The sequence below is a fragment of the Oryzias melastigma genome, linkage group LG22 (assembly GCF_002922805.2).
Source record: "Oryzias melastigma strain HK-1 linkage group LG22, ASM292280v2, whole genome shotgun sequence".
NCBI lineage: Eukaryota > Metazoa > Chordata > Actinopteri > Beloniformes > Adrianichthyidae > Oryzias > Oryzias melastigma.
Genome location: NC_050533.1, coordinates 16,047,425 through 16,072,472, shown reverse-complemented (window position 1 = coordinate 16,072,472; position 25,048 = coordinate 16,047,425). Strand labels below are relative to the sequence as shown.

Here is a 25,048-nt window from a genome sequence, read left to right as displayed (position 1 = left end):
TCGTATTTAAGTCTTACAATAAAAATCATTTGTCCTTAAAGTCTGCAGCTGAATGGCTACGAATTCTTAAAATTTGCTTAAAATAAAGCCTTAAAAGCCAATGTTTTTTGTCTGGTCGATATAGTAGATTTGTGAGTCATATATTAAAAAAATGTGTTCTTAAACTTATTAATTTGTTGTAAATCAGCACTAAAGCTCATTATTGACAGAGAAAAGGTCAAGTTAACATTCTTTAAGTTATAATCACCTCAAAAGGCTTCAGCACCAGGAGAGCCGGTACCAAAGAGGAACGTCAGTTCTGAGGAACTTTTGTGAAATGTCTAACGCAGGAATTGAAGACGGGTGGGGGAAAAAAGAGCCTTTGTTGTTCAATTATAGATGCCAAATAGCTAATTTAATTCCTCTGTAAATTAAATTAAAATATTAATTATATTTCCAAAACCTTTCATCTTAAAAGCAGTGGAAATATTTTTAAGCAAAACACCTCTGTTTTTGGTTTTGGGCATCCTCACAGAATTATCATTTTGCCATTTTAGTGACACTGGACTCTTTTTTTCACTTAGCAGCTCTTTGGACATCGCTAGGGCTGTAATGAATATCCGAATACCCAGATATTCCTGAAAATTCCAATTCAAACATGTGTGATGTCTGAGATTGCTGATAAGTGTAGTACAATAAAATTCAGGAAATTGCTCTAAAAAATGACTGAGCAGAAATAATCTGCTTTGACTCTATTTCTGCTGCCAGCATGTACTTTACTGTAAAAACTACTAATGGAGTTTAAGTACAGTCCCTCCAATAGTAGATTTGAGGTGTCGTATTTTTTGGTTACTTTGTTGGATGTTTGTTTATTTAATTCCACATTCTATTTTATGCTTTCTAGAAATGGGGCCTCATTGTTTTTTCTTTTTTTGGTTAAAGTCCAATCAAAAGTGGTTTATTTACCCATGAGGCCTCTGCAGTGGTCTTTGTCTGCTCCTAAAGACTACAGCTGCTTATCTGCTCTCTCCCAGAAACATGTCAAACATGAAACCATCTGCTGTTTGCAGACCTGACAACCCCGGCTTCTGTCTCTCACCTCTCTGTCTGCTCGGATAATCGGAAAACCAGGGAGGCTCGGGGAAAAACCAGACGCTTTTACCTAAACATTTCACTGACGATCCCACAATAGTCACTGGAAAAACTTGCTCAGACTTTATTTAATCTCATTTTTGCTTTTGTTTTATGACGCTTGGACTTTTCCAGTGACAAACAGCTGGACGGAAGAACTCAAAACTTTAATCAAATATCAAAAATTCAAGCCGGTGTGAAGGTTAATCTTTAAGTTAGGAACTCAACACCTCGTCTTTCTCGTTTTGGGTTCCATTAGGAATTCCCAGCATCTTCAAATTGCGGATGCAGCTTGGAGGCGGGTGTATTTTTACACTTCAGGTGCCTCCATTTTCTATCAGAATGATATGACCTATATACGTCAGCACGCATCTTTTTGAGAAATGTCTGTCCAGAAGTCCCTCCTTCTTGATTGGTGCAGCCTTTTTGTTGTTGCTGTGTATTTAGTTTGACCTAATAACGAAAATACTGCAATTTAACAAAATAAAAACACCTTTTTCTCTCTCTAGATCCCAAAAATTCGACTTCCTGTATTTTTTTTCTTCTCAGAAATGTCAAACACCCCCACAATAGCACGCACAGGCAGCACTCTGCAGGGCATGCCAGTGGCTTCTAAATGATCTCAAAATTACCTTCCTACACACATTGTCTCCTCCTCTCAGCATGCATGGAAGTGCTGAAGGAGAGAGGAGCTCAAACATGCCCTTCATCGCTCCAAACCTGTATTCCCGCTCTCGCTCCGACTCTCCGGGCCATCCTAATCCACACAAAAACAATTCAGAATACCTGCTCTGGTTTGAGCTGCAGGGGTTTTGATGGTGAGAGCTCATTGAATTCCAGACTAATACTATTATTCTCCGAACTCACTTTCATCTTTTGTAACTGTAACAGCTTACGCTTTGAAATCAAGAGCTGCTCGTTTCAGAAATAGTTCTGAAATGTAGCTCTCAAGTGAGCCATTTATAATAAACTAAACGCTAATATACTTCCAAACAAAATATTGTGTTTTAAGACTCCCACACCCTGTAGTTCATAGACGCCTGCAGTGATAAAGCATTCTTATTCCTTTCTCCTTTCTCTCTTTGATTTTTTTTTTTCCTTTTCCTCTTAGATGTTGCTAACGGCAGCACAGGCTACAGACCTCCCCCCAGGACGAAGGAGGTGGTCATCAACGGCCAAACTGTGAAGTTAAAATACTGCTTCACGTGCAAAATCTTCAGACCACCTCGTGCCTCCCACTGCAGCCTCTGTGACAACTGTGTGGGTGAGTAGAAAAGGTTTCCGGAAGCATCTTTAGGAATGTTGTGGAAATGTAAAAGAACAAGCAGCTGCAGATTTAAAAAAAAAAAAACAAATAATGATAAATTGCACAAAAACATTAGATTTTTCCCTTAAATTTGTCTGTTACTTAGCTGTTACAGATGTTTAAATGCAATCCAAACTGTCCTCATAAAAATAGGTATTTACATAAAAAAATGTGGATAAAAATAAACCTAAATGACAGAAAAGTTGATTTTTTTTTTTTTTTTTATATTTCCCTCTCCTCACATCTTCAGTCTTCATCTGAAGAGCAAAGCCAGTCGGTTAATAAAAGGCAGACGAGAGCTTCATGAGTGTGTTTTGATGCGGGGATTCTCACTCCTCCGAGACACCTCTGCTTCTGAATTTTAATTTTGTCGGGAGCCGTAGATCTGTCTCACAAGCTCTTAGGCAAAGATGAGGAAGCATAAAAAAAGAGGTCATGTTATCAGGCACCGCAGATGTTCTCTGGGAAGAAGACCTGGAACATACTAGACATAATACTAACTAGCATGACTTTTGTCCTTTTTTTTTTTGGTGGCCGTAACCTTTTTTAATGCGTGACATCTGTTCTACAAGCTTTGTGTCAACAATGAGAAAGCAGAAAACACAATAAAAAGACTAGATTCGGCTGTTAAACACAGGATTTGTACAACTAAAGACCTTTTATCAAACAAATAGTAAAAAAAATCTGATTGGTTACATTTTATTAAACTTCAAAAAGAAGAGATTATTGACAGGTTGACTGCAATGAAAGGATGAAAAACACAGTAAAAGGTTTTCTTAAATTTCTAACGCATTAAAAAAGTATTTTAGCCCCAGAATGTTGTGATTGATTGTGAAATCTGAGCCTCCACTGGGAGGTCATGGAAAACTAACACATAGTTGGAGTGTCCACACCACAGGTGGTTGGAAGGGATGAAGCAGAAAACTTTAACTATTTTGCAGCCATTCAAGTTTAAAACTGATTGTTTTTATATTTAAAAAAAAAGCAAAGGCAACACATCTTTGAAAAAGCTTTATTTTTTATTCCACCTTTTTTAAAGGTATATTTTTAAGCTGAAAAGCAGCCTAGATCAATGTTTTCAACCTTTTTTGAGCCAAGATACACTTTTCCCCTTGATAAATAAATCACGAAGCAGGCCACAAACCAGAAAGGTTATAGAAAAAAAATCTATTATCTATATTAATAATATACTGTCATTTTAAGAAGAATCAAATGAACACAAATTAAAAAAAAAGATTTTATGGTCTTTCATGCTCTGTATGAAACCTGCGTGTGTCTGGATGAACACAGAGCAGAAATCCTGGAAATGGTTAATGAGTTTTTGACCAATTAGTTGAAATTGAATAATTTCCCATGGTACACTTGACGATCTCTCCCAGCACACTTGTGTACCACAGCACTCTGGTTGAAAAACATCGGTCTAGATAAGTACTATTAGGAGCAGAATGACATCAAAAGATGAAATGCCTGGATAATCCTGCATAAATTAATAAAAAATAACAGACAAAAAATCTACGATTAACATCTTCATTTGGAAAAAAAATCCACTGAAAGACAAATAAATATGTGTGTCTTTGTCAGTAGCTCTTAAGAGGCCAGAGAGATACGCTGCTCTTAAATAAGTTAGAAGGCTGAATGGATCGGCCTTCCCTGGTGGGAAGAGCAGGAACATGGCGGTCAGTTTTTTTTTAAACATTCTCTTATTCCCTTTGGAGTAATGCTTACAAGAGCACAGGATTATCTTTAAGACGCATTAAACTTCCCTTTTCTCTTATTTTCTTTATGATTTACCCAGGAGGGCTTAATAATAATAATAATAATAATAATAATCTGTTATTTAATTTTAGCTTTTAGGGATCATCTGGACAAGAAAGGAGAGTGATTTCATTATTTGTTTAATTGCTTTACAGAAGTTACAGCAAATGATGTGTCATGTGAAACCACAGATTTAAAAAATATGGTTAGAATTTTTCTTTTTTCCTCAATTTTTATCCTTGCCTGCATATCAGGTTTTCTTGACCCTTTAACATCAAAGCCGTCACCGCCGACCCCTAAATAACACACACTCTTTGGCATACTTCGCTGTTTACACAATTTACATGAATCAGCTGATTCTGTCAATGTCACGTCGATTGTGTAAACACTTCACTACTATTCTGTGCTCAGAATCCGCTTAAATCACGTTAAACAGTTGAAGAGTTACGGCAGTCGAACACTGGAGCTAAAGGTGTCAGTTCCTAACTTATTTTATCGATGGGTGGAGACAAAACAGGGTCGTTTTACCCCGTTAAGCTAATAATGGCTCTAACGAATTAGTTAAGTAGTGACCACTCTCCACACTCTGTAATCCACTTGTGCTTGTTTGACTGTGACAGCCACAACAAACCCTCCTCTTTGAGAGAAACCAGGATCAGGTCTGACCGATCCATCCGTCTGTGGAGGATTTTCTACACATTTAATGTTTCTTCTTACCATAGAGCCTTAATGGTGCCACTGTGGGCCTTCAAAGCATTGAAACTGTGGAATTGTGCGGCACCAGTGGATGTTTTCAGTCCGACGCAGCCATAACAACCCAGTCTGTTTTTACTAGTTTATATAAATAGTCGCTCTGCAGTATGGGAAGCATTTTTGTTGTCACAAGACCCAGAGGAGCCCTCCACTTTTCCCTTTAACCGTTCTATGTTGAGCTGGATATGTTTGAACCCTAATGAGCTCCGTTTTATGGAGAATCAATGAGCCTCGTCCATGTGTTTCGATAAACATCATTTTTCACCAAATCTAAGCCTAAAAACCACAAGAAATGTCTGATGTTTTTTCAGCTGGTAAAAAACATCAGACAGGAAAACCACAAAGTGGTTTAAAAGATGCTGTTTGTGTGTGTTTTTTTGTCTTTTCATGTAAACTGAAAGTGTTTCTCCATGTCTACGCAGAGCGTTTTGACCACCACTGTCCCTGGGTGGGGAACTGCGTTGGAAAGAGGAACTACCGCTTCTTCTACATGTTCATCCTGTCCCTGTCCTTCCTCACCGTCTTCATCTTTGCCTTTGTCATCACACACATTATTTTAAGTAAGTATCCGAGGGCACGTGCTCCTGTCACCGGTGCAGACACTCATTCCTCCAGGCGGGGGTCTCGTGTGCTCGGAACCAGCAGGTTGTCAGTGGGCGTCGTGAAAAGCTGCAGCTCTCTGGCTGGAGCCCATATTTCCTGCTGGGAGCAGCAGCGGAGCATTCGGCTCTCTGTCCTCATGTATGTTCATGTTTAAATGATGCTCGGTGGATTAGCGCGGCACCGGGGGCAGAAATGTGGGTCAGGATTGACGTTTTATGCTGTCTCCTTTCCTTTTTTTACATCACACTATTGTGATGAGTAAAAGTGTTTAGTAAAACAGTTTAAACTCGTACACTTAGATTTTTATAAAGTAACAGATCAGGCATGGCTGGTAAATTGTCAGCCTTTGCTTTTAGCGTTGGTAATTTATTTATTAAAAAAAACCTTTTTAGGAATAACATCATTTTAATGAAGACAAATTTTCCTTTTCTGCAAAGTCTTTTTAGGGACAAGCATAAAAATGGATGGATTAATTCCCTGAAGGATAAAAAAACGTCCTTCAAGGGTTTTTGTCTTGTATTGATGAGACAAGAGAACATTTAGAGCTCACAATCAGTCAGCAGATCTTTTAAATTCCTGTGTTGTTCATATGTCCAGAAAATCCTCTGTAGAGTTTAATGCATTGATTGTGTTCTATTTACATGCTATTGTGATGCTGTGTGTTCTTGTTTCTGTTAAATTTGAATGTAATGTTAGAACACAACATTTGCCAAGATGTAGAAATGACTAAAAAAACAAGACAAATAAAAGTTCCAGTTGATTTGACTTGTATTTCTGCATTACATCACGTTAGGAAAATAAAGACATTAGGTAATTTATCTTAAAACTAAAACAAAAAGATGTACATAACTATGTGCCTTTAGGCAGTCATACTTGTGTAGTAAATAAAGTGAAAATGTTTGGTTAAGTTTTAAACTCTTTGAAAGGGTACAAAACAACAAAAACTCACCATTTATTTGAAAAAGACTAATTAAAGCTTTAAAACTCTTTAAATCAATATATATAATGTTTAAAGATAATTAAACAAATGTCTGCTAAACCAGATACTTTCTGTTAAGTTCGGAGTTTCTGCAGTTTGATTTCAATTTTCAATCTACTTGATTTTGACTAACCGTATTTTTTTGCACTATAGGACACACCGTAGTATAAGGAGCAGTCTTAGTTAACGGTCTATTTCTGTACTGAACACATACATACACAAGGTGCACCGTATTATAAGGCACAAAAAAAGGTAACGGAAGCAAAACAGTGAGTTTAGTTAAACTGCCGGCTTTAGCGAAAGCTGTCAGACAAATCATGCACGTGTTTTTAGGACTGTGCGCGCGTAATGTCTCAGGCCGGGTCAAGCTTACGCTCTAAAATGCTGTACTGGTCTTTATGTGTTTGTTGCACTCAGGTGGGTTTCTGCAGTAACTTGAGATGAGGGAAACTTTACCGCCATCCACATTGTTTCCCAGGACTACGACTTAGCAGAATCACTGTCTGTGACGCACCTGTCTCTCAAAATGAGCATGGCGTGATCATCCGAGCGCTCGCCACTCCTGTGTCAGCGAGAAATGATCCGACTGTCAATAGAACGGAGACTTCCCAAAGTTGCAAAAGAACATTTGACAGATTTTTGGACTTGGTACACACACAAGACGCACCGGATTATTAGGCGTCGATTTTTGAAAAAAGTTTAGGCTTTTAAATGTGTCTTATAGTTCGGAAAATAGGGTTTATCAACCTGTTGTGTCCTTTCAGCAACTCAATTGACTAATGTGAACTTTATTTTTGTTTCTTCTACAGACTCACAGCGAATTGGGTTCCTGAGCGCACTAAAAGACAGTCCTGCTAGATATCCTTTCACAAAACTGTTTCAAGAATCTATTGTTACCCAGCTGCATTTATTCCATTCCCTGTATCTAAAAGATTTGTTTTACTTTGCTGTATATTTATTTAAATCAACTCTAGAGGGTATTTTGAAGGAGGTGTTTCTGTTGGTGTCAACCAAAAGTATTTGAACGTCTGAAACCATTTAAGAAATATTTGCTTCTTCTCAAAAATACGCTGCAGATACAAAATCTGTTCTCATTTTCAGACTAAAAAGTTGGAAATAAGTTCATTCTTGGATCATTTTCTGTCAAATCCTTTCAATTGAAATGTTTTACAAAATGTTATTAGTCTTTAAACATTTTTGTTTTTTTCCTTTCATGCACAAACTCTGCAAAGAGAACAAATAAAGCATAAATTGAATTATTGTCCTTCAGATCTCCATCAGAATGCTTTAGTCTTCTGCTTTTCATTCGGATAACTTTGTAATTTAAAATAAAAAAAGACAAAAAATACGAGGAATTGTGATTACAGATTGTCTTAACTGGTTATATTACTATTAGTTCTTGTCTTTACAGTTTTATAACTGCTGTTTTTATAGGAATTGATAGGTTTAACGAGAGATTTATACTTCCACTTTCATCCTGTAAAAACTGTGTTGTCATTGACGACCAGCTCTATTTGTATTTTTAAACTCTAAGCATCAAATATAAATAAATAGAGTTCTTGTCCAACTTAGAGGAAATATTTGAGTTTTTTTAATGATTTGTAAACAAAAACGACCATAAGAAGATCCTCTAACTTTGGCAGCATAACATTTGAACATTTAAATTCCCACGTAAAGTCTGCGATCGTTGATGCGGCTCCGAACGAGGCGACATCAGTCACGTCCAGACGCTCCGTTGTTTTCTCCGTGGCTGAGGGAGATAACATTCTGTGGCGGTGGAGAGCTTGCCAGGCCGCGGTGATAACCTCCCGTGTCCTACAGGACTTTATTAAATGAGAATTGCTGTCGATGGTATCGCGGCGGTCCTTTGTGCTTGAAGGATGAGGACATAGTTTGTCCTTGCTTAGGGAGAACGCTCTGCTTAGAAAAATGTAGATAAAGAGCACAAAGAAGGAAAGAGTATTTAGATTATTTTTTTTAAGTCTGGTTAAACGGAATGACTCATGCTCTTTGAAATTGTCATTTTCAGACATTTCTTTGAAGACTGTGGTCAAAAATTAGATTTAAAAGTGTAAGCGTTCTTAATCTAGAGTGGAAAAAAAGTTGCTTTGCAGCCTCGACTAACTGAACTAACAACTGGAAAGTATTGATTACCGTATAGGTCAATATTCTGGCTGCTCCGGCTGCATTTATCGTACCCTCTCTGGATCCATATGTGCCTTTGATCGTCTGCATTTACTGTTACTCTCAGCCGCTTATGAGTTTGTTTCTTAACTGCGTGGTGTCACCGTGCTGGAGGTGGTGGTGTGCTTCTTCTCTGTGTGGTCAATCGTAGGTCTCTCTGGCTTCCATACCTACCTTATCAGCTCCAACCAGACCACCAATGAAGATGTGAGTACGGTCTGCAGGTCAAATATGACAGAAAATCTTTGTGTGTTTTCAATCGGATCAGAATTCATTTTTATTTGTTCAATTAAAATAACCTAAATTGACGTTATTGTTAAAGCATCAAAAATAATGTTTTTTCTCCTGAAATACTTAATAAACCATGTGAATATTAAATGCTGTATTACTTTAGACTTTTAAAAATACACTGAGAGTGACGGAGGTTGTAACTTCTCCAGATAAAAGGTTCGTGGTCGTCGAAAAGATCAAAGGACAACTATAACCCGTACAGCTACGGCAACATATTCACCAACTGCTGTGCGGCGCTGTGTGGACCCCTCCCACCAAGGTAGGACATTTATGTGCAGTTATGTTTTCATGAGGTTACACACCCAAAAAATAAAAAAAAGACAGTCGGGTGCCACTTTTCCTTTTCGTAATTTTCTATTTCGTCCGAAGGCCAAAATAAAACCGATAAGTCGAGATTCTGTTTGATGTGAGGATCTCTTTGAAACGAGGCCGCTCGCTCACACGCCCGCAGCCTTTGCTTCTCCAAACACAGCAGAGACATCGCAGGAGTGTAAAGAATTTCAAGCTCTTTTAACTGAGTTAAAGATTAAAGCTGGCTGGATAAATTAGATTTCATCCTTTTTTCTGCTGTTAGTCGGGCCAGCTGTCACAGCTACTTCTGCTGTCCTTGTGACTGTACGAGTCTGGAAACAAACGGACAGTCAGTTTCTCCATTGATACCCCAAAATAACCTCAAACGGTATAATAATATCTGCATTAAGTACAGCAAAAATCAGACTTTTTCTAATGAAGTTTGACAAAGAAACCCAGTTGAAACTTCAGAAGAGACATGTTTTAACTGGGTTACTTCAAATATCTTGTGTGTTAAATGCTCCGTCTGTCACAGTCTATACATTTGCATTAAGCGTCTGCAGTGGGTGGTGCAGAGTGACCTGAGTGAACAGGTGGCTGCCATCTGGGCCGCTCTGTGAATGAATGTGTGCTTGTGGCCACAGGCTTTGCACAGCTGGATCCACCAGTTAAAAAAAAGGGAAATAATTCAGTCTAAAGCCGACAGCTTTCCTCTCACATTCCCAAAACCACACAGATGAGAAGGAGCGTTTTTCTCTTTCTACTGCTTTTTATATCGGACTCATCTTCAGTATTTTTTTTTTTGTTTTTTTTAAATATCCACTCCAGTGAAAATCATCTTTTTGTTTTAAACATGTTCTTGTTGCCTTTTACTCACAGAAGAGGACTTGTATAAAAGAATTCTGAGTATTTCTTAATTCAAATCTTGTTGGAACAGAAAACCGGATGCTTGAAGAAGCTCAGACTACTGACATGCCAAAGTCTCCTCCCCCTCTCTGCGCTCACGCTTATGTGTGTGAGAAATGATGAGCCTTGAACGCTCATGTGCTCGCCCAAGCTAGCTTCTGGCTCAAAACTGTACAGCTGGATCGATCCAATATTACTAGTCGTTATTTTTGTGCTGCTAATGCTAGCATGACATGAGGCTATAAGCTCAGTGAGGGGAAGGGGGCGGGGTTGCTCCGAACCAACAGTACCGCCCACAACCCAGAACTGTATTTCTAACGAGCTCCTGCCGCTGGGCATAAAAATGTCTTAAAAAACGACAAAAACTTTTGGTTTTGGCTAACAACTACACAGTCAGAATTAAAAGACTACTGCAAATGATTTTATGAAGGGAAAAAAAATATTATCTTTAAAGTCCTACTCCGATCAAATTTTGATTCATTTCAAAAGTGTTTTTTTTGCGAGTAACATTGGAGCTACCCATCTGTACAGTGTTTAGTCAGACAAAAACGTTTATGGATCTAGTCGTTTACAAGTCGTCAGAATAGAGCGGAGCAGGGAGCTTATGGCCCACTCAGCATATTTTCTACACCACACAGTTTCAAACAGCTTTTTTTGTCTGCTCCTAATTCACAATGATCTCAATAAGAAAATACTCCAAATGAAAATTCGAGCAGAATTTTCTTTTCAAATGTTCTCCATCACACCAGAACCACCATTTACACCGTAGTGGGTCTTTAGGCTCCTACAGCATCAGTTCCTGTTGTAACATCTTGTAGTTCTGATTTGTGCAAAACACCCCCATATTTATTTTAAGCTCTGATTCGTGTCCACTCCGTCCAGCTGATGCAGGAGTCCAGCAGGTTATCATCTGCGCAGCCAAGTCATGACTCTGCAGCAGGACAGAACCTGCGCGAGCCCCCAGATAATATTGTGTTCGTTTTGCTGTAATTCTGTTGTCAAAACTTGATTTGTCTCTGTTCTGATCAATACCTCTTTAATGGATTTACATTATATTACAGTGAATAATCTTCCCAACATGTTCTGCAGTAGTGTGGGTATATAAAGCATGACTGGTGCACAGAGTTGTTTCATCTCTTCTGTGAGATTCACTGTGTGGAAAGGAGCAGGTTAAGAAACAAACTGAAATCAGGAAGAAACTCAGTTTGGAAACTCAATCTGTCCAACTTTTCTAAGATGGAGTTTAATGTAAACTAGAAATAAAGTGAAGGAAGGTGAAAAATAATTCTAGGTGCTTTTATTTTTGCTTTGAAAAAGGAAGGAGTGACCAACCAGAAGTGGATTATGCCAAAAATAATAATAAAGAACACAAAAATGATTCATTATTTGTAGTATACTGACTCACTTTAATCCCAAATCAGGCTTTTCTATGAATTTCATCATTTACTGCTGACTAAGTCGGTCATGATATTTTTGGTATCATGAGGCGTATCGGATTATACTAAAGTTCACACCCTTGTAAATGAGTTTGAATACATTTGATATGATTTCACGCTACAATGGAGCTCTGCCTGCATTGAGCCCACGAGCGCAGGACAAATCCATGGCTGGTAGGTCACGGCGCGGCGTCACTCGCTGGGGCACGGCTGCAAATTGATCGGGTGCTGAAGCATAAATTATCCAGGAGGACCGCAGCATACGAGCACCGCTTTTGTCCCGCCGGAAAGCCATAGAGCTCGATTGTGGACGGCATCATGTGAGAACAAACAGATGTAGCTCAGATTTGCTGGAGGGTTTTCAAATAATCCTGAAGAATTCTGGGAAATTATGAGTTTGCAGGATCTCAGTCAGGAAACAATATATCCATTATCTGTCTTTTCTGAATGATTTGGAGACAATATAGGGTAGATGTCCTGCTTCAGACTTGGTGACAAAAAGATTGTTACTCTGAGTTTATGTCTTTGGAAGAAACTTTTACTAATTGATTCATTTGTTTTAATAAAGAAGTAATCAACAACTATTAAAGCATTTCACTGCATTGGGGCAAAAAAGTATTTAGTCAGCCACCAATTGATGAGAAATATATATATATATTATATATAAGTATATCTAAATTATTAGAGACAAAATGGAAAAAAAAAAGATCCAGAAAATCATATCATCTGATTTTTAAAGAATTTATATGCAAATGATAGTAGGAAATAAGTATTAGGTCACCTACAAACAAGATTTCTGTGAGAGGTCCTCCACTCGTTACCTGTATTAATGACACCTGTTTGAACTCGTTATCTATATGAAAGACACCTGGTCACAACCTCAAACACTCACACTCCTCAAATAAGCTCCTTTTCAAATTGTATTTTTTTTTCATTTGCTCCAGTTTCACAACAATTTAAATAAAAAATAAAAAAACATTTTCTTTAAATATGTCCTTCATCATGAGCTAAATACCACAAGAACATGTTAAAAGCACAATTTTTATCTGATTTGATCTTTGAATATTATGCTACGATCCAAAAGATGACACTCCTCATCTGTTACAACACTTTAATTACAACTACCACCTTAACAATTATCAATTCAAGAACTGAACAACTTTTCTTTTCCTTTTTGACACTTTTTTCTCTCATTCAATCAAATCTGCTTCAAAATCAGCTGACTTCACTTCACCCTCCGACAGAATTTATGATTTCTCACCATGTCTGTCTTCACCTCCTCTCTTCACAGTCTCATCGACAGACGGGGTTTTATCCAATCAGACGCTCCGCAGCTAGCGCCGCCAACCAACGGCATCCCCATGTATGGCTCCACCCAGTCCCAGCAAAGCCATATGGTGAGACGCAGAACTGCTCATGTTTGTAATGCACAGTATGAACAGCCGTAGTGGAGATCAAAATATTTAAATGACAAATAGATTAACTAGAAAATACAAAAAAACTGATTTATCTTGTTTGATTAGAAACTTTGTTTCCACACTGAATTCTATAGACTTGTCCTAAAGCAGATGACTAGTGTATGTTTCTCGTGGTTATAGTGTGATGTTTATTCTGGTTCATAATGTTCTGAAAGTGTGAAGTCAGCTTTTCTCAGACTCAGCCTCTAAAGAGCCACATGTTTGCTGTTTTCCACTAAATTGAATTTCTGGGAAATTATCCTTGGATTGCAGAGTCAGTCGTGTTCCTAGTGGTGTTGTTGCAGAGGAGGTCTGCAGAGGGGCTGTCTTTAAGCACGAGTTATGCTAGCATGCTTAACGTCCTGTAAACATTAGAAAGAAGGATAGATCGTTTATTTTGGTACAGTAGAAACTTTGGATTTGGTTCTGTCCGTTTTCTCTTCTTAAAGAAGAAAATTGTGTTTTTTTACATGTTCTTGTGGCATTTTCTGATGATTGAGGACGTATATTAAAATTATGAGTATTTTTTTCTATTCAAATAGTTAAAAAAAAAAGTGGTATGAAAAAGAGCTTATTTTTTTATCATAGATCTCTCTGAGCTCTCAGAATGGGGTTGGGAAGGGGGGCGGGGTTGCCCTTCACCAACAGTTGTACCCACAGCTCTGACGCTCTATAGAAACTATGTCCTAGAAAACCACACAGGTTTATTCTTGCTAAAACTTGCATTATAATAATCTAAGATAAATGATCGGAGTGTTTGGCTGGAGACCTCGCTGGGTTACACAGACGTCTCTGAGTTGACCTCAGCGTCTGCGTTTTCTGAGATGTTGAGCTCATCCGTCTTGATTCCCTGAATGAACCCGTTGTGTTGGTCCGAACGCCATTGTGTTACCATTCTGGTTGTTGTCCGGTCGTTCCTATAGGCTCTCACACAGCTGAGGAACCCATTCTACTTGATAAATTGTCGTTATTCTGGGATTTGTGAAAACTCTCCCATTAAAATTGGCCTTTCTAGAGATCCGAGTGAGGCAGGAACAATAGATGCAGAGATGATGATTCATCAGAATTCCAGATCCTCCACAGATCTTTGGTGAAAGGAGAAAAGGATGAGCGGCGTGTAAACAGACGAGGTTCTCTTTTGATTTCCAGTTTGGTCTGTTTTTAGCTCGCCGTGGGCTTTGAGACGCTTCCATTTGCTGTCAGGTGATGACAGCTCTGTCTTCCTGTCTGTGCTGCAGTTCAAATCCAAGGCCTGCTACGGAGAAGCCTTTTAAGCTGTTGCTATGGGAACAGTGTGAGATATAAAGTCACGTTACACCTTTGACAACAAGCCCTCCGTTGGATTGGACTCTGTGTGTGGGGTGGGGGGGGGTCACGTCTTTGTCTGTTGTCGGTTGAAGGGTCTTCACAGATACCAGGCGGGTTTTCCAGTAAATATAAAATAGAGATGAATCTTTCCAGAAGGATTTGTCTGAATCTTCTGCAGCATGCGGGATGGAATGATGGTGAAATGCGTTATTTGTAGCTGTTTCCTTTCACTCACCTTTTCCGCTGCTTCAGTCTGTCGAAATCATTCGGTCTTATAAATATTGTTACTTCTTTTTGCCTCCGTCCTTCCTCCTCCTCCTCCTCCTCCTCTGTAATTGCCACAGGATTAGTCACCACTTCCTTGTTGAACGTTGCCCAGCAAATAATGCCATTTGACAGCCCATCATTTACATGATTGTTGGACTTGTTTTCCTGTGAAGTCCAGGCGTTCCCTTCTAGTCCAGAACTTGTTCTAAAGCATCTAACTGCTGCTGATGAGAAGATCAGGACTCTTTAATGCGCTCAGATCAGCTTCTTTAGTAGAGATCAGGTTATGTTTGAGGGGAAACACAGACGGCAGCTTTTTCCAGATTTCATCTGGATTCTACCTTAACGTTGGAATCAAGTTGATTTGGTTTGTTATTGATAACCTTTTTGATCCAAACCATGAAAAAATGAAAAAAACTTAATACGGGTAAATCCCAGATTTATTACAGTCTGCTTTTATTTACTTCTCAGCATGGTAAAGATTGATCACACTACAGACTCACCAACTAATAAATAAAAAGTCAAAGCAGCATCTTGAAAAACTACAAGTTTTATTACCTCTGTGAGAGCAGGTTTTTTGACATTGCTGGTTTGGCTTTTACTCATTTGTTCTGTAAAAATATAGCATTGATAAACTTCATTTCCCTTTTATCTATTTTTATTTAATAAATATTATATAATTATTCATCTAATTTGTGTATTTTAGTCTCCATTTGAAACAAACAAACTATTTATGTAGGTTAACATGGCTGAAGATGTATATTTGTTGTCCAATCCAAATATTATTATAATATTCACAGTTTAGTTAAAATGACGATTAATCGCAAAGTTGTTTTTTAAAATAAAATTGATTTGAAAATTTCCAAATGAATTGATATTTATTGACTTTCAAACATGTGAATCAATTCATTATTTATGCAGAGAGCATTTGATAGTATTAATAGTGTCAAAGCCTGGAGCATTTCAACTTCTAATTCTACACAATCTGATTAAATATACATTAATTTATCAAAATTTTGTATTTTTGTGGGTTATAAATACAGTGTAAGTCAAATGAACAAAAATGGAATTTACAAGAATAAAGTTGTTAATTTGTTCGCCCAAGACTGACAAAAAGACAGTTTTTTTTTGGTCTAAAAATGTGCTTTAAAGCAAAAATGTTCTCCTGCTGTGGAAGAAAACTCCCTCAGTGGGTTTTTTCCTCACAGTGAAGCAACATTAGAACATCAAAGCTAAGATTTGACTCTCTTACCACCAGACAGACGAGTGTTTCAGGACAGACGGGGAAACCAAAATCTCTCTTCTACTTCTTCATTCTGGTCACTTCAGTTCATTTTGATGTTTTTCACATCTCTAAAATTGTGTTTTTTTGTTGGGATTTCCAGCTCAATTTGCTCCAAACTGTTCTATTTATTTATTGACTCTCTCTGTTCCTGTTCTCAACCTTCTGCCTGAAGTGATGCAAAATGCTGCGTTCACACGGGGCTCGGACACGTGCGTTTTCACTTCCAAAGAGAAGTCTCTGCGCTCGCATTTGTGGGTCACTAAGCAAGTTTTTAAGTCCACTCTAGGGCTTTATGTACAAAATTTGCGGCCTTTAAACATACAGAAAGTAGAACCAGTTGAACGACCAATCAGGGTCTCCGATTGTGACGTATGGATAGCATCTGTTTCAAAACACGGAAGTGAAAACCGTTTGAAAACGGATCATGGAGGACAAATGAATAGTTGTAAGACTAAGTTTTTCACGTATGGGAATAGAAAGTCTGTGAACGTAGCATTGGAGGTCAAAGGTCATCTGTGGGTTGTGGTTCTGTTTGGCTTTAAATTCTGGAAATGTTACTAACAAGTTTTTTTCTCTCTCTTATCCAATCACCTACCCCTCTTTTTAACCTCCTCATCACCTGCTTCCATCGTTTTTCTGTTTTCTAAATTACAATCCCCAATTCCCATCTCCTCCCTCTCCCGTCTGACTCCTCCCTCTCAGTGTGACCAAGACCAGTGCATTCAGAGCACCAAATTCGTTTTGCAGGTCGCCACCACCCCCCTCCTCCAGCAGCAGAGCAGCGAGCCGGTCATCCTCACCCCGGAGAACGGAGCGTCTATACCGGGCCGCACCTCCCTCGCCCTGGGCGGCCCGTGCACCTCGCTGCCGATGGGCCAGCCCACCCCTCCAGCCTCTACCCCCAGCCTCAGCTGCCACGAGGCCACGGACTTACTGCCGGTTCACGGCCACCCGCACAACCACAGCCACCCGCTGCAGGAGCAGGTGGCTCACCACCACTTCCTGACTCCCGAGGAGGTGCCCTCGCCCCCCGGCATGCTGCACTGCGGCAGCCCGCTGGGCCACAGCCACACCATGCAGGGCAGCTTCTACAACCCGGCCAGCCAGGACTCGCTCCACGAGGACTCGGTCAGAGGACTGGTGAAGCTCAGCTCCGTCTGACAGCAGCGTGGAGTCTCCCTGCTCCTCCCGTGCTCCTTCAGGATCAGCTGACTCCCACCGGATCTACAGAAACTGCAGACTCATGGCGTGGAGGGAAGCTGTCCTCAGCCATCACGTTGCCAAACTCGTCTGCTGGAAGTGGGAGAGGAACTTCCTGGTGCATGACACATCTGACCCGGTTCTCCTTCGACTCTCCTCACAGCAGCAGTCAGAAGCTGCGAGGAGGAGGAGTAGGAGGAGGAGTCTGTTTTTCAAAGTGGCATAAATGTCTGTAAGCCATTTCAAGCAAAAATGTTCCGTCAGACGGCCAATTTTGAGGCAATGGACAAACTTTTTTTTTTGTAAACGCCACTCGAGCCCGTTTGCCTGTTGCTGATTGGACCGTGTCCTCTGCCTTCTTATTTCTGGGGCGTTCTCCGCAGTGCAATGGTTGATGTAAACATGTTCCATATCATTGTTTTTCTATGTAAAAAAAAACAACTAAAAAATGAGACTGTTGTACTGTATTATGGTTATTAAAACTCTTACAAACTATATTTCCTGTGGATATTAATAAAGCACCTCCGATGCATGTCTTTGTATCAAAAGGAACAATAAAAAAGCCGCATGGCGTCACAATGTTTCCTTGGAAGTTGAGCTTGTGATCGCCGCCTTTGGGAAAACACATCCAGACAAATTTAGTTTTAAAGCTTTTTTTCCCCCCTCCAGACAAGTGCTGCTGAACGCATGCATTGTTAGTCATTTTATATTGATAAATAAAGTTGTTTTTCACGTGAAGGAGAAATGTAATTGTTTTCTGCCACCATGTGGCCAAAATGAGGTACTGCGAGTAATAAAACCCAACAAATCAATGAGTCAAAATGACTTTATTGGAACAAAACTGAACTTTAGAGTAAAATGAATGAGTCAAGGTTGATGGCAAACAATAAATAATGTCTCTTATTCCTGACAAAAGCTTAAAAGAAGTGATTGATCTTTCCCAAACATTCAAAAGTCGATTCTGATAGCTTAGTCACACAGGTATGTGCCTTTTAATACATCGATACAGAATCCTTGCCAGGGCTGGGCGATTAATTGATTTTATTAATTTGTTGATTTATTGTTGGGATTTTATCCCCCTGATTTCAGTTGTTCAGAGTAAGAGGTTAAAATATCAACTAGTGGAAGCGATCGCAACTTATTCTGCCAACGAAAGCTTTGGATTCCAGGTTGGAACGGCCAATACAGAATTTATTTTGCCTTGCTGCACCTAAACAAGCACAAGAAAGGATGGCGGGAGAGCTGGAGGGAGAGAGTTTGACAAAAATGTCTGCAAACAGCTCTCAGAGGAGATGTTAAATATTGTCATTTTAGTTTAAGAAGGTAAAGGGAGGAAGAAAAGTGCGTTAGTGTGAAACAGTTTTTATGTTTAGGCCATATCACCCAGCCTCTTGCTCTTTATACTTTGAGATTTATGGATCTTTAAGGTCCAAAAATGTAATCTACTATTTATAAATAAAATGGCTACAAATATTATTGATTAGGAGGGAATATATTAACTTTTTCATGTAAAATAAAGCAAAAAAAGGTATATTTGTCTCAAAAATGGGTTCACAATAAACACTTAGCTTCTGATTTTTTTTTCACTTTAATGACTGTAACAATATAGGTAGAAGCTAAATCAGTGTTTTAGCGTTAAGATGTTTGTCCTGTTATACAGAAGAGATGATCTAAGGACGCCTAACTTGTGGCTGTAAACAGTCATGGAGGCTGTTGTGCACCAGCCCCTCCTCTCAAAACCAGAAGGGTCATCCATCCGTGGAGCCCGCAGGATCTCTGGTTAGTGACGATGCTAGACTAGCTTACGTGAAATCCCACCCAAACCGGAGCAGAGATGCAGCCTTCAAGTCCGCGCGGACGTCTCCACGTTCAGCATCCGTCCTCGCTAAGCTAGTGTAGCACCAGAGGCTCCCAAAGTCACCAGAGTTTGACGTCGCTGAGCTCCATGTCCCCCATGATCTCCAGCTGGTCGATGCTGCTCAGGTCCTGCACCCGATGCCTGAACTCAAACAGGTGGGAGCCGTTCACGGCGAGCTTGAACTGATGCGGCTGACAGAGGAGAAGGATCTGAAGAGAGGAGGAGCCAAGTTCAGCCAGAAAAATCAGAGCAGGTCTTTGAAAATAAAAATAAAAAGCATACCTCAAAGTATTCCCCGGGTGAGAAGGGGAAAAAGGGCAGCTCCCGCTCCTCCTGCCCCCAGGACGCAGTCAGGTAGGAGTTCCTGATGAAGACGCCAGACTTCATGCGCGGGTTCAGATGCAGAGCGATGTTCTCCGTCTGACTGTTGCACAGGTTCACTGTAAAACTGGAGGTTTTAGAAAACAAAACCTCTTATTACAGTTTGTAAATCACAACCTGATCTGTTAAGAGATGATTTCAAACTAGAAGTGTTAAAAAATATTGTTTTAGTAAAATATTGCAATATTTCATTTCATACTTGTATTGATTTAAAATGCTGCAATATTTAATAAATTACTTAGAAGAAAGCACAGTTCAACGTCTTACTTTTGTTTTCTTTGATACAGATAGTGCTGGGCAATATGGAAAAAAATGTATTTCACAATATAAATTATTTTATATAACAATATTTATCACAACATACCACAATAAAATATATTTTTAGCTATTCTCTGAAAAAAATGGGCAAAAATATCATTATTTACTTTTCACTGACCTTATTATTTCAAGTAACATGCAACTGAATCATCACAAATAAGAAAATATTTTTTCAAGTGCTCAACAGTTTCAAGTTTCTTAGTAGGAAAACATTTTTGCATAAATAAAAACAATAGAAGAGAAATGGCACGATAACACTTTTCTATCGCCCAGCACTAGATACAGTTAAAGTGCTTAGTGTTCTGATCATTAAATAACATTTATTTTACCACTTTATTTATGTGAAAAATGTATAACTAGAGCTCCGGACCCAACGTGACTCCCTGTAGTCAGTCGGACATTTTGGCACAATATGAACAGCATCGCCGTGAGCGCCGCTGCTGAAACTTTCAAACCATCGGAGTATTCATCTCACTTTAATTCACGACATTGAGCTTTATTTTTAAAAAAATTAAAACATGACGCAATCATGTTACTGGCGTGCTTTTTAAAGGCATCTCCGGAGAAGAACACATCCCAGATCCATCCAGACATATATCTACCTAATAAACTTCCCATCGACCCACACCGGGGACTCTAAAAACTTACAAAAGCCTGGAGACTTACAGATGGACTCAATCTGGGTTTGTAGTGAACATTCAGCTGTGAAATCTTCAATCAAAAAAATGCTGCATCATCACTGGAAGGGTAAGTGTTATATTCCAGGTAGCGTAACATTAGCATGGCTAGCTTTTTGGCTAAAGCGTCTGGTTGTCATTTTTATTTTTCTCTTCTCTGGAGATGAAGATAGTTGAAAATAAATGAAATAAAGTCTGCACTCATTGGATTATCGTTTATTCTTCCTACAAAATACATCAACATTTCAGGTTTGGATTTTCCTGGAATATATGGGGATACGTATCGTATCGCGATACGGATTCTTGCTAATACACACCCCTATATCATGTGGGAAAACAAAAGTGTTGACTGTACCTGTGGGGATACGTGCTGACCTGCCCTTTTATTGTGATATGCTGTCCTGGACTCAATCCTTTCAGGATGCGACCTTTGTAAGGGAGGCTCTAAAAGGAAAACCACATCTAGATAAATGTCAACTAGAAATGTAGTTACAAAAGAATGAGTATATATTGAGCGATCTCGAAAGTTATTTTTGGCAGAAACTTAAAGAAGAAAAACTGCAGTTAAAAGTATCTTTTAATGGCCGGCCTGTAGTCAACAAAGCATGTGATCTAGTTGTTACGGCGTCACAAGACATGTCTAAAAAAGGCACATTTATTTTGAAGAGTCAAAAATAAAACTCACCAGGTCACCTGACTCTGAGTATATTGCCTAGGACAGAGAATGGGGGCATTTAGAAATGGTTTGAAGAGATTTCTCGGAAAGGTGGAAGATGGATGAGCAGTTACCGAGTTTGGGATGTAGCCAACGGCGTGGACCCTGACTTTCCCGGAGATGGAAAATGTGTCGACCCGGTTAATGGGGATTCTGTGCTTGTATTCCAGCAGGTGGACTCCGTTTACTGCCACCTGCAGGTGAAAGCAGCTCGCTGTGACTGTCCGCACAACTCCGCTTTGGTTATGCCAAAGAAGAAACTCAGAATGGAAAAACGTCTTACTTTGAAAACATCTTCCAGCACCAGGACGATGGCCTCAAACGGCGCTCCGCATTTGAAAGGCAGCTGGTGCAGCGTTTCCTCCTCTCCCCAGGAGTCCTCCTGCAGGGAGTTACACACCACGCAGGGCGAGGGCCCGAAGCGAGCACTGAAGCGGAGGGCGACGTCCGAGCGCGGTTTGGTGCTGCAGCCGCTCGCCAAATCCACCTGAAAGCTGGAGAGGAGGCAGGATCAGACAGACTTCACCCGGATTATCCTAGTGTTCAGAATAAACTGAGAAAGGTGGGAAAATCCAGAAAATCTGACAAAAAAGTAACCCCTTTTGGTGAATTATATTACATTACAGAAAGTAGAATTGAATAACTTCACACAAAGTCACACGAGACTCAAAACTGTCAAAAGGATTAGAAAAATACAACAAAAAAGAAAAACTAGAGAAACAACACACACGAGAATGAAAAAACAATTTACAAAATGTATGCAACAACTGTGTAAATAAAAAAAAGAAAATAAAAAAAGTGGCAAATCTTAAACAAAAATTGCATCCGTTTGGTTTGTAGATAAAAGCGGATATTTCATTTGCCGATACTTGTATCGATTTAAAATGGTGACAAGACAATATTTCATTCATTATTTGTGAGCGTCCTTCACCGTCTTACTTTTGTTTTCCCCCTGAACCCTCGACCGCTAGTTGGCAGCGCACCAGAACAAGACATGCCAAGAACTAAGTTGTGTTAAATGTTCAGCCGTGTTTTGTTGTTATAAGACATGTACTACTTAGTATGACTGGGTTGATAAAATTGATTTATCGATTTGAATCAATTTAAGCTCAATAGATCAATAGTCGATTCATAAAAATATATATTGATCTAACACGTAAAGCTAAAGTTCCCTAGCTTGATGCTAAAGTTTAACGGAATTTCCCATTGGATGGCTAATGCTAACACTCGGTCAGCGTAAACATAAATTACTGACTAGATGAACATCTTTATAAACTCACAGGCATGAACTTTCCAAACTCTTTTAGGGAAAAATTTTTAAGTAAATATTTGTGATCTAAAGCACAGTTTTTGCTCATTATTTGCCAATTCTTCCTGAAAAAAGTGTCCTGCTAAAGCACGAGCTCCGCCTAGTGGCCAAAATGAAACGCCTTCCAGGAGACGCAGAACAATGTTTACAAAGTTACATTTTTGTTAGAACTTCTCCTTTTAAGAAACCATGCAATACTGTATGCTATTAAAAATCCCATTATTTCACTAATACATTTTACAGTATGTGAACTGTATCAGATTAATATAAATATATTAAAAACATACAGTAGATTATTTGAGTATTATTTATGTATTTCTAAACAAATGTGTCTAAATGTGTCTAAATGTGTAAACTGTAAACTCAGACTTGAAATGAATCAAATTGAACTTAGAGGATCGAAAGATTTGAAAAAAGAAAAAAAAATTAGGAGTCATTTCTGGAAAATATTATCAATACATAGCCCACCTACTTAGTATGACTTAGTTTTTTTCTAGATAATTTCCAGTTTCCTTTTCCAGTTCTGTTGTATGTGAACTAAACTGTAATAAAAGTTTGTCAAAGACATTATTAAATAATAAAAACTTCCCACAAGACTACATTTATTTAAGTGCATTTATTTATTCGCTTATTTATTTAACATGTAAGTGTTTTAGTATGTGTTTCTTTATTAACTTTTATTTTGTAGGATGTGAGGGTGCGTTCAAGGTAGACAGGGAATTTCCACAATCCAGGGTCTCCTCTTGTCGGTAACATTCACCTGTCTGCATCCGGGGGCACGGAGCCCTGGAGGATGATGATCTCCCCGGGGTGCAGGCCTCCAGGTATGGGTCCAGTGTACGGGATCACCTGCGGTGGAGATGGGGCTCATTTGAGTTCAAAAACTTTATTTATGAAGATCAAAACACATCTGGACGCTCAAGTCTTTAAAAAACGATGTATACAAACGCCGCAGCGGCCGCTCGAGCCCATCTATGAGCAGCATCAGGACAGACTTATTACGGTGGCGGCAGCGCGGCCGTGTGTAGCGTCTTACCGGACTCAGCACCGTGTGTTTTGCATTCGCCACTGACATCGGGCTCCTCGTGTCAGACTGCCGCAGGCAGTCGCGGGGGAGAGACTGCGGTAGCTGCGGTAAACACGGCTGCTTTCAGCTGCTCAGAACTGTGCGGGGATGAAGCCGGAAACCATCTTCTTCTGCCGATCTACCAGACGCGCATGCGTCAAATCTGCCACGTGATCTGCTCAAAACAACAGCACGTGCCTTGTTGGTTTTCGACGGATTGTTTTTTAACCCTTTAAGGGCGAGCGTATCGCCGCTGACACATTGTTATAAGCGTTCTATGAATTGCCGTAATCCCTGAATGGTTTGACCTATTTTTAAAAAATCCAACAGTTTCTGAAAACTGAGACATTGCGCTGTTTTGTCAATTTTGGGCCATTACGTTAATTTTACCCAGAGGCGCGCGAGGACTCCTTTTGTTTACCAATAAGACAGACCAGTAAGACAGAAAAATAACTTTTTACAATGGCAAAAAACAAGAAAAGTGTCTGAAAATGACCACCTTGGAAAATGTAACCCTCGTGGAGGTTCAGAGAAGACTTTGAGGAGCAACGGAGGGAATCATTTTTGGCGAGAAAAGGTAACGTGTGTGGAGCTGCATTTCCGGGTTGTCTTTATGAAGGAATCAAGCTCTTGCTAACTAGTTTTTACTCTGAAATACAAGCTGTGTGAGAGAAATGTCATTCAAATGTGAGAAAGATTACTTATATACTCATAAGTTATAAGTAATCTTGTAAAACATGCATATTTATTTTTGTTCTGGAAATAAATATCTCTATAAATGAAAACTATTCTTCTTCAAGTGTCCTGTGGGAGTCTGTGAGCTGGAGATGATGCTGGAGGATCAAAGATGATGAAATGTGAGGATGCTGGAGGTTCTGGTGAGGTGCTCAAAGACCAAAGCTGCTCACCACGTGGACAGTGGGAGACAGATGCAGAACATGATGACCCGAAGACCCTGATGTAACAGACCCAGGTTTTGGGCCTGTGAAACAGATTAATTGTTCCCTGTGAAACACAAGGGACAAATGAAATGAGACGACAGCGATGTTCCTCTTTGCCGTGCTTCAGTCATATTTATTAATACAATCACGTATTTCTTTCACAATCAGCTTACATATAACTGTTTCTAGTTTTTATAACCATGCAAGACAGATCATGTACAGTCAACAAATCAAATAATATTGTTCAATAACATTCACTAACACTGACCTTGTCCTGTATATTTCTTTACCAAAATATTCTGTAGCTGGACTGCTTCACATGTAACAAACACTGCCATTTACAACAGATCATTAACTGCCATCCTAGCATATTCTCTGACTTCAGCTTTAGCTTGGGATTTAAAAATGAACTTTAACAATATAAACATTAACTCAGGCTATTAATTTGTGTACATATCAACAATATAAAACATTTTAGTAATGTTGGAGCACTTCAGAATAATCATTACTAAAATAAGACAGTTAAATCAACTTTGTATTGGACTCAAAATGCCATTTATAACTTTTCCAATTTACTTTGTTCAAAATTTTAATAATTATTACATAAAATGGCACTTCCCAATCACATGTGTTTCCTATTTACATTTTCTAA

At 39.2% G+C, this 25,048-nt stretch overlaps 2 protein-coding genes across 5 annotated transcripts in view; one reads left to right on the top strand and one right to left on the bottom strand.

Moving 5' to 3' along the window:
* zdhhc14 (zinc finger DHHC-type palmitoyltransferase 14) overlaps nucleotides 1–17,628 on the top strand; it is a 41,864-nt gene extending 24,236 nt beyond the window's left edge. For 3 of the 4 annotated variants that reach the window (XM_024270624.2, XM_024270633.1, XM_024270642.2), the window contains exons 4-10: nucleotides 2,222–2,374; nucleotides 5,347–5,484; nucleotides 7,316–7,364; nucleotides 8,795–8,897; nucleotides 9,131–9,240; nucleotides 12,906–13,011; nucleotides 16,634–17,628. In XM_024270624.2, coding sequence (XP_024126392.1) covers nucleotides 2,222–2,374; nucleotides 5,347–5,484; nucleotides 7,316–7,364; nucleotides 8,795–8,897; nucleotides 9,131–9,240; nucleotides 12,906–13,011; nucleotides 16,634–17,092 — 1,118 coding nt within the window. In that variant the 3' untranslated portion in view covers nucleotides 17,093–17,628. The remainder of the gene's footprint in view (nucleotides 1–2,221; nucleotides 2,375–5,346; nucleotides 5,485–7,315; nucleotides 7,365–8,794; nucleotides 8,898–9,130; nucleotides 9,241–12,905; nucleotides 13,012–16,633) is intronic. The other variant, XM_024270652.2, reaches the window with a different exon arrangement.
* Nucleotides 17,629–17,939: 311 nt separating this feature from the next.
* Nucleotides 17,940–25,041, bottom strand: LOC112147322 (galectin-8). Its single transcript, XM_024273615.1, has 9 exons — nucleotides 24,364–25,041; nucleotides 23,426–23,630; nucleotides 23,150–23,238; nucleotides 21,364–21,574; nucleotides 21,155–21,274; nucleotides 21,051–21,077; nucleotides 20,721–20,809; nucleotides 19,272–19,437; nucleotides 17,940–19,198 (listed from the first exon to the last, which is right to left on the bottom strand). The coding sequence occupies exons 2-9, from the start codon at nucleotides 23,462–23,464 to the stop codon at nucleotides 19,049–19,051; spliced, it is 891 nt and encodes a 296-aa protein (XP_024129383.1). The 5' UTR covers nucleotides 23,465–23,630; nucleotides 24,364–25,041; the 3' UTR covers nucleotides 17,940–19,048.
* Nucleotides 25,042–25,048: the final 7 nt, after the last annotated feature.

Excerpts from the sequence above, each read along its gene's own strand:
- LOC112147322 (XM_024273615.1), bottom strand. The coding sequence starts at position 23,464 with ATGTCAGTGGCGAATGCAAAACACACGGTGCTGAGTCCG. Across the intron at positions 23,239-23,425 it reads AACACACGGTGCTGAGTCCG|GTGATCCCGTACACTGGACC; the intron begins GTAAGACGCTAC and ends TCTCCACCGCAG. Across the intron at positions 19,199-19,271 it reads CACCCGGGGAATACTTTGAG|ATCCTTCTCCTCTGTCAGCC; the intron begins GTATGCTTTTTA and ends TCCTCTCTTCAG.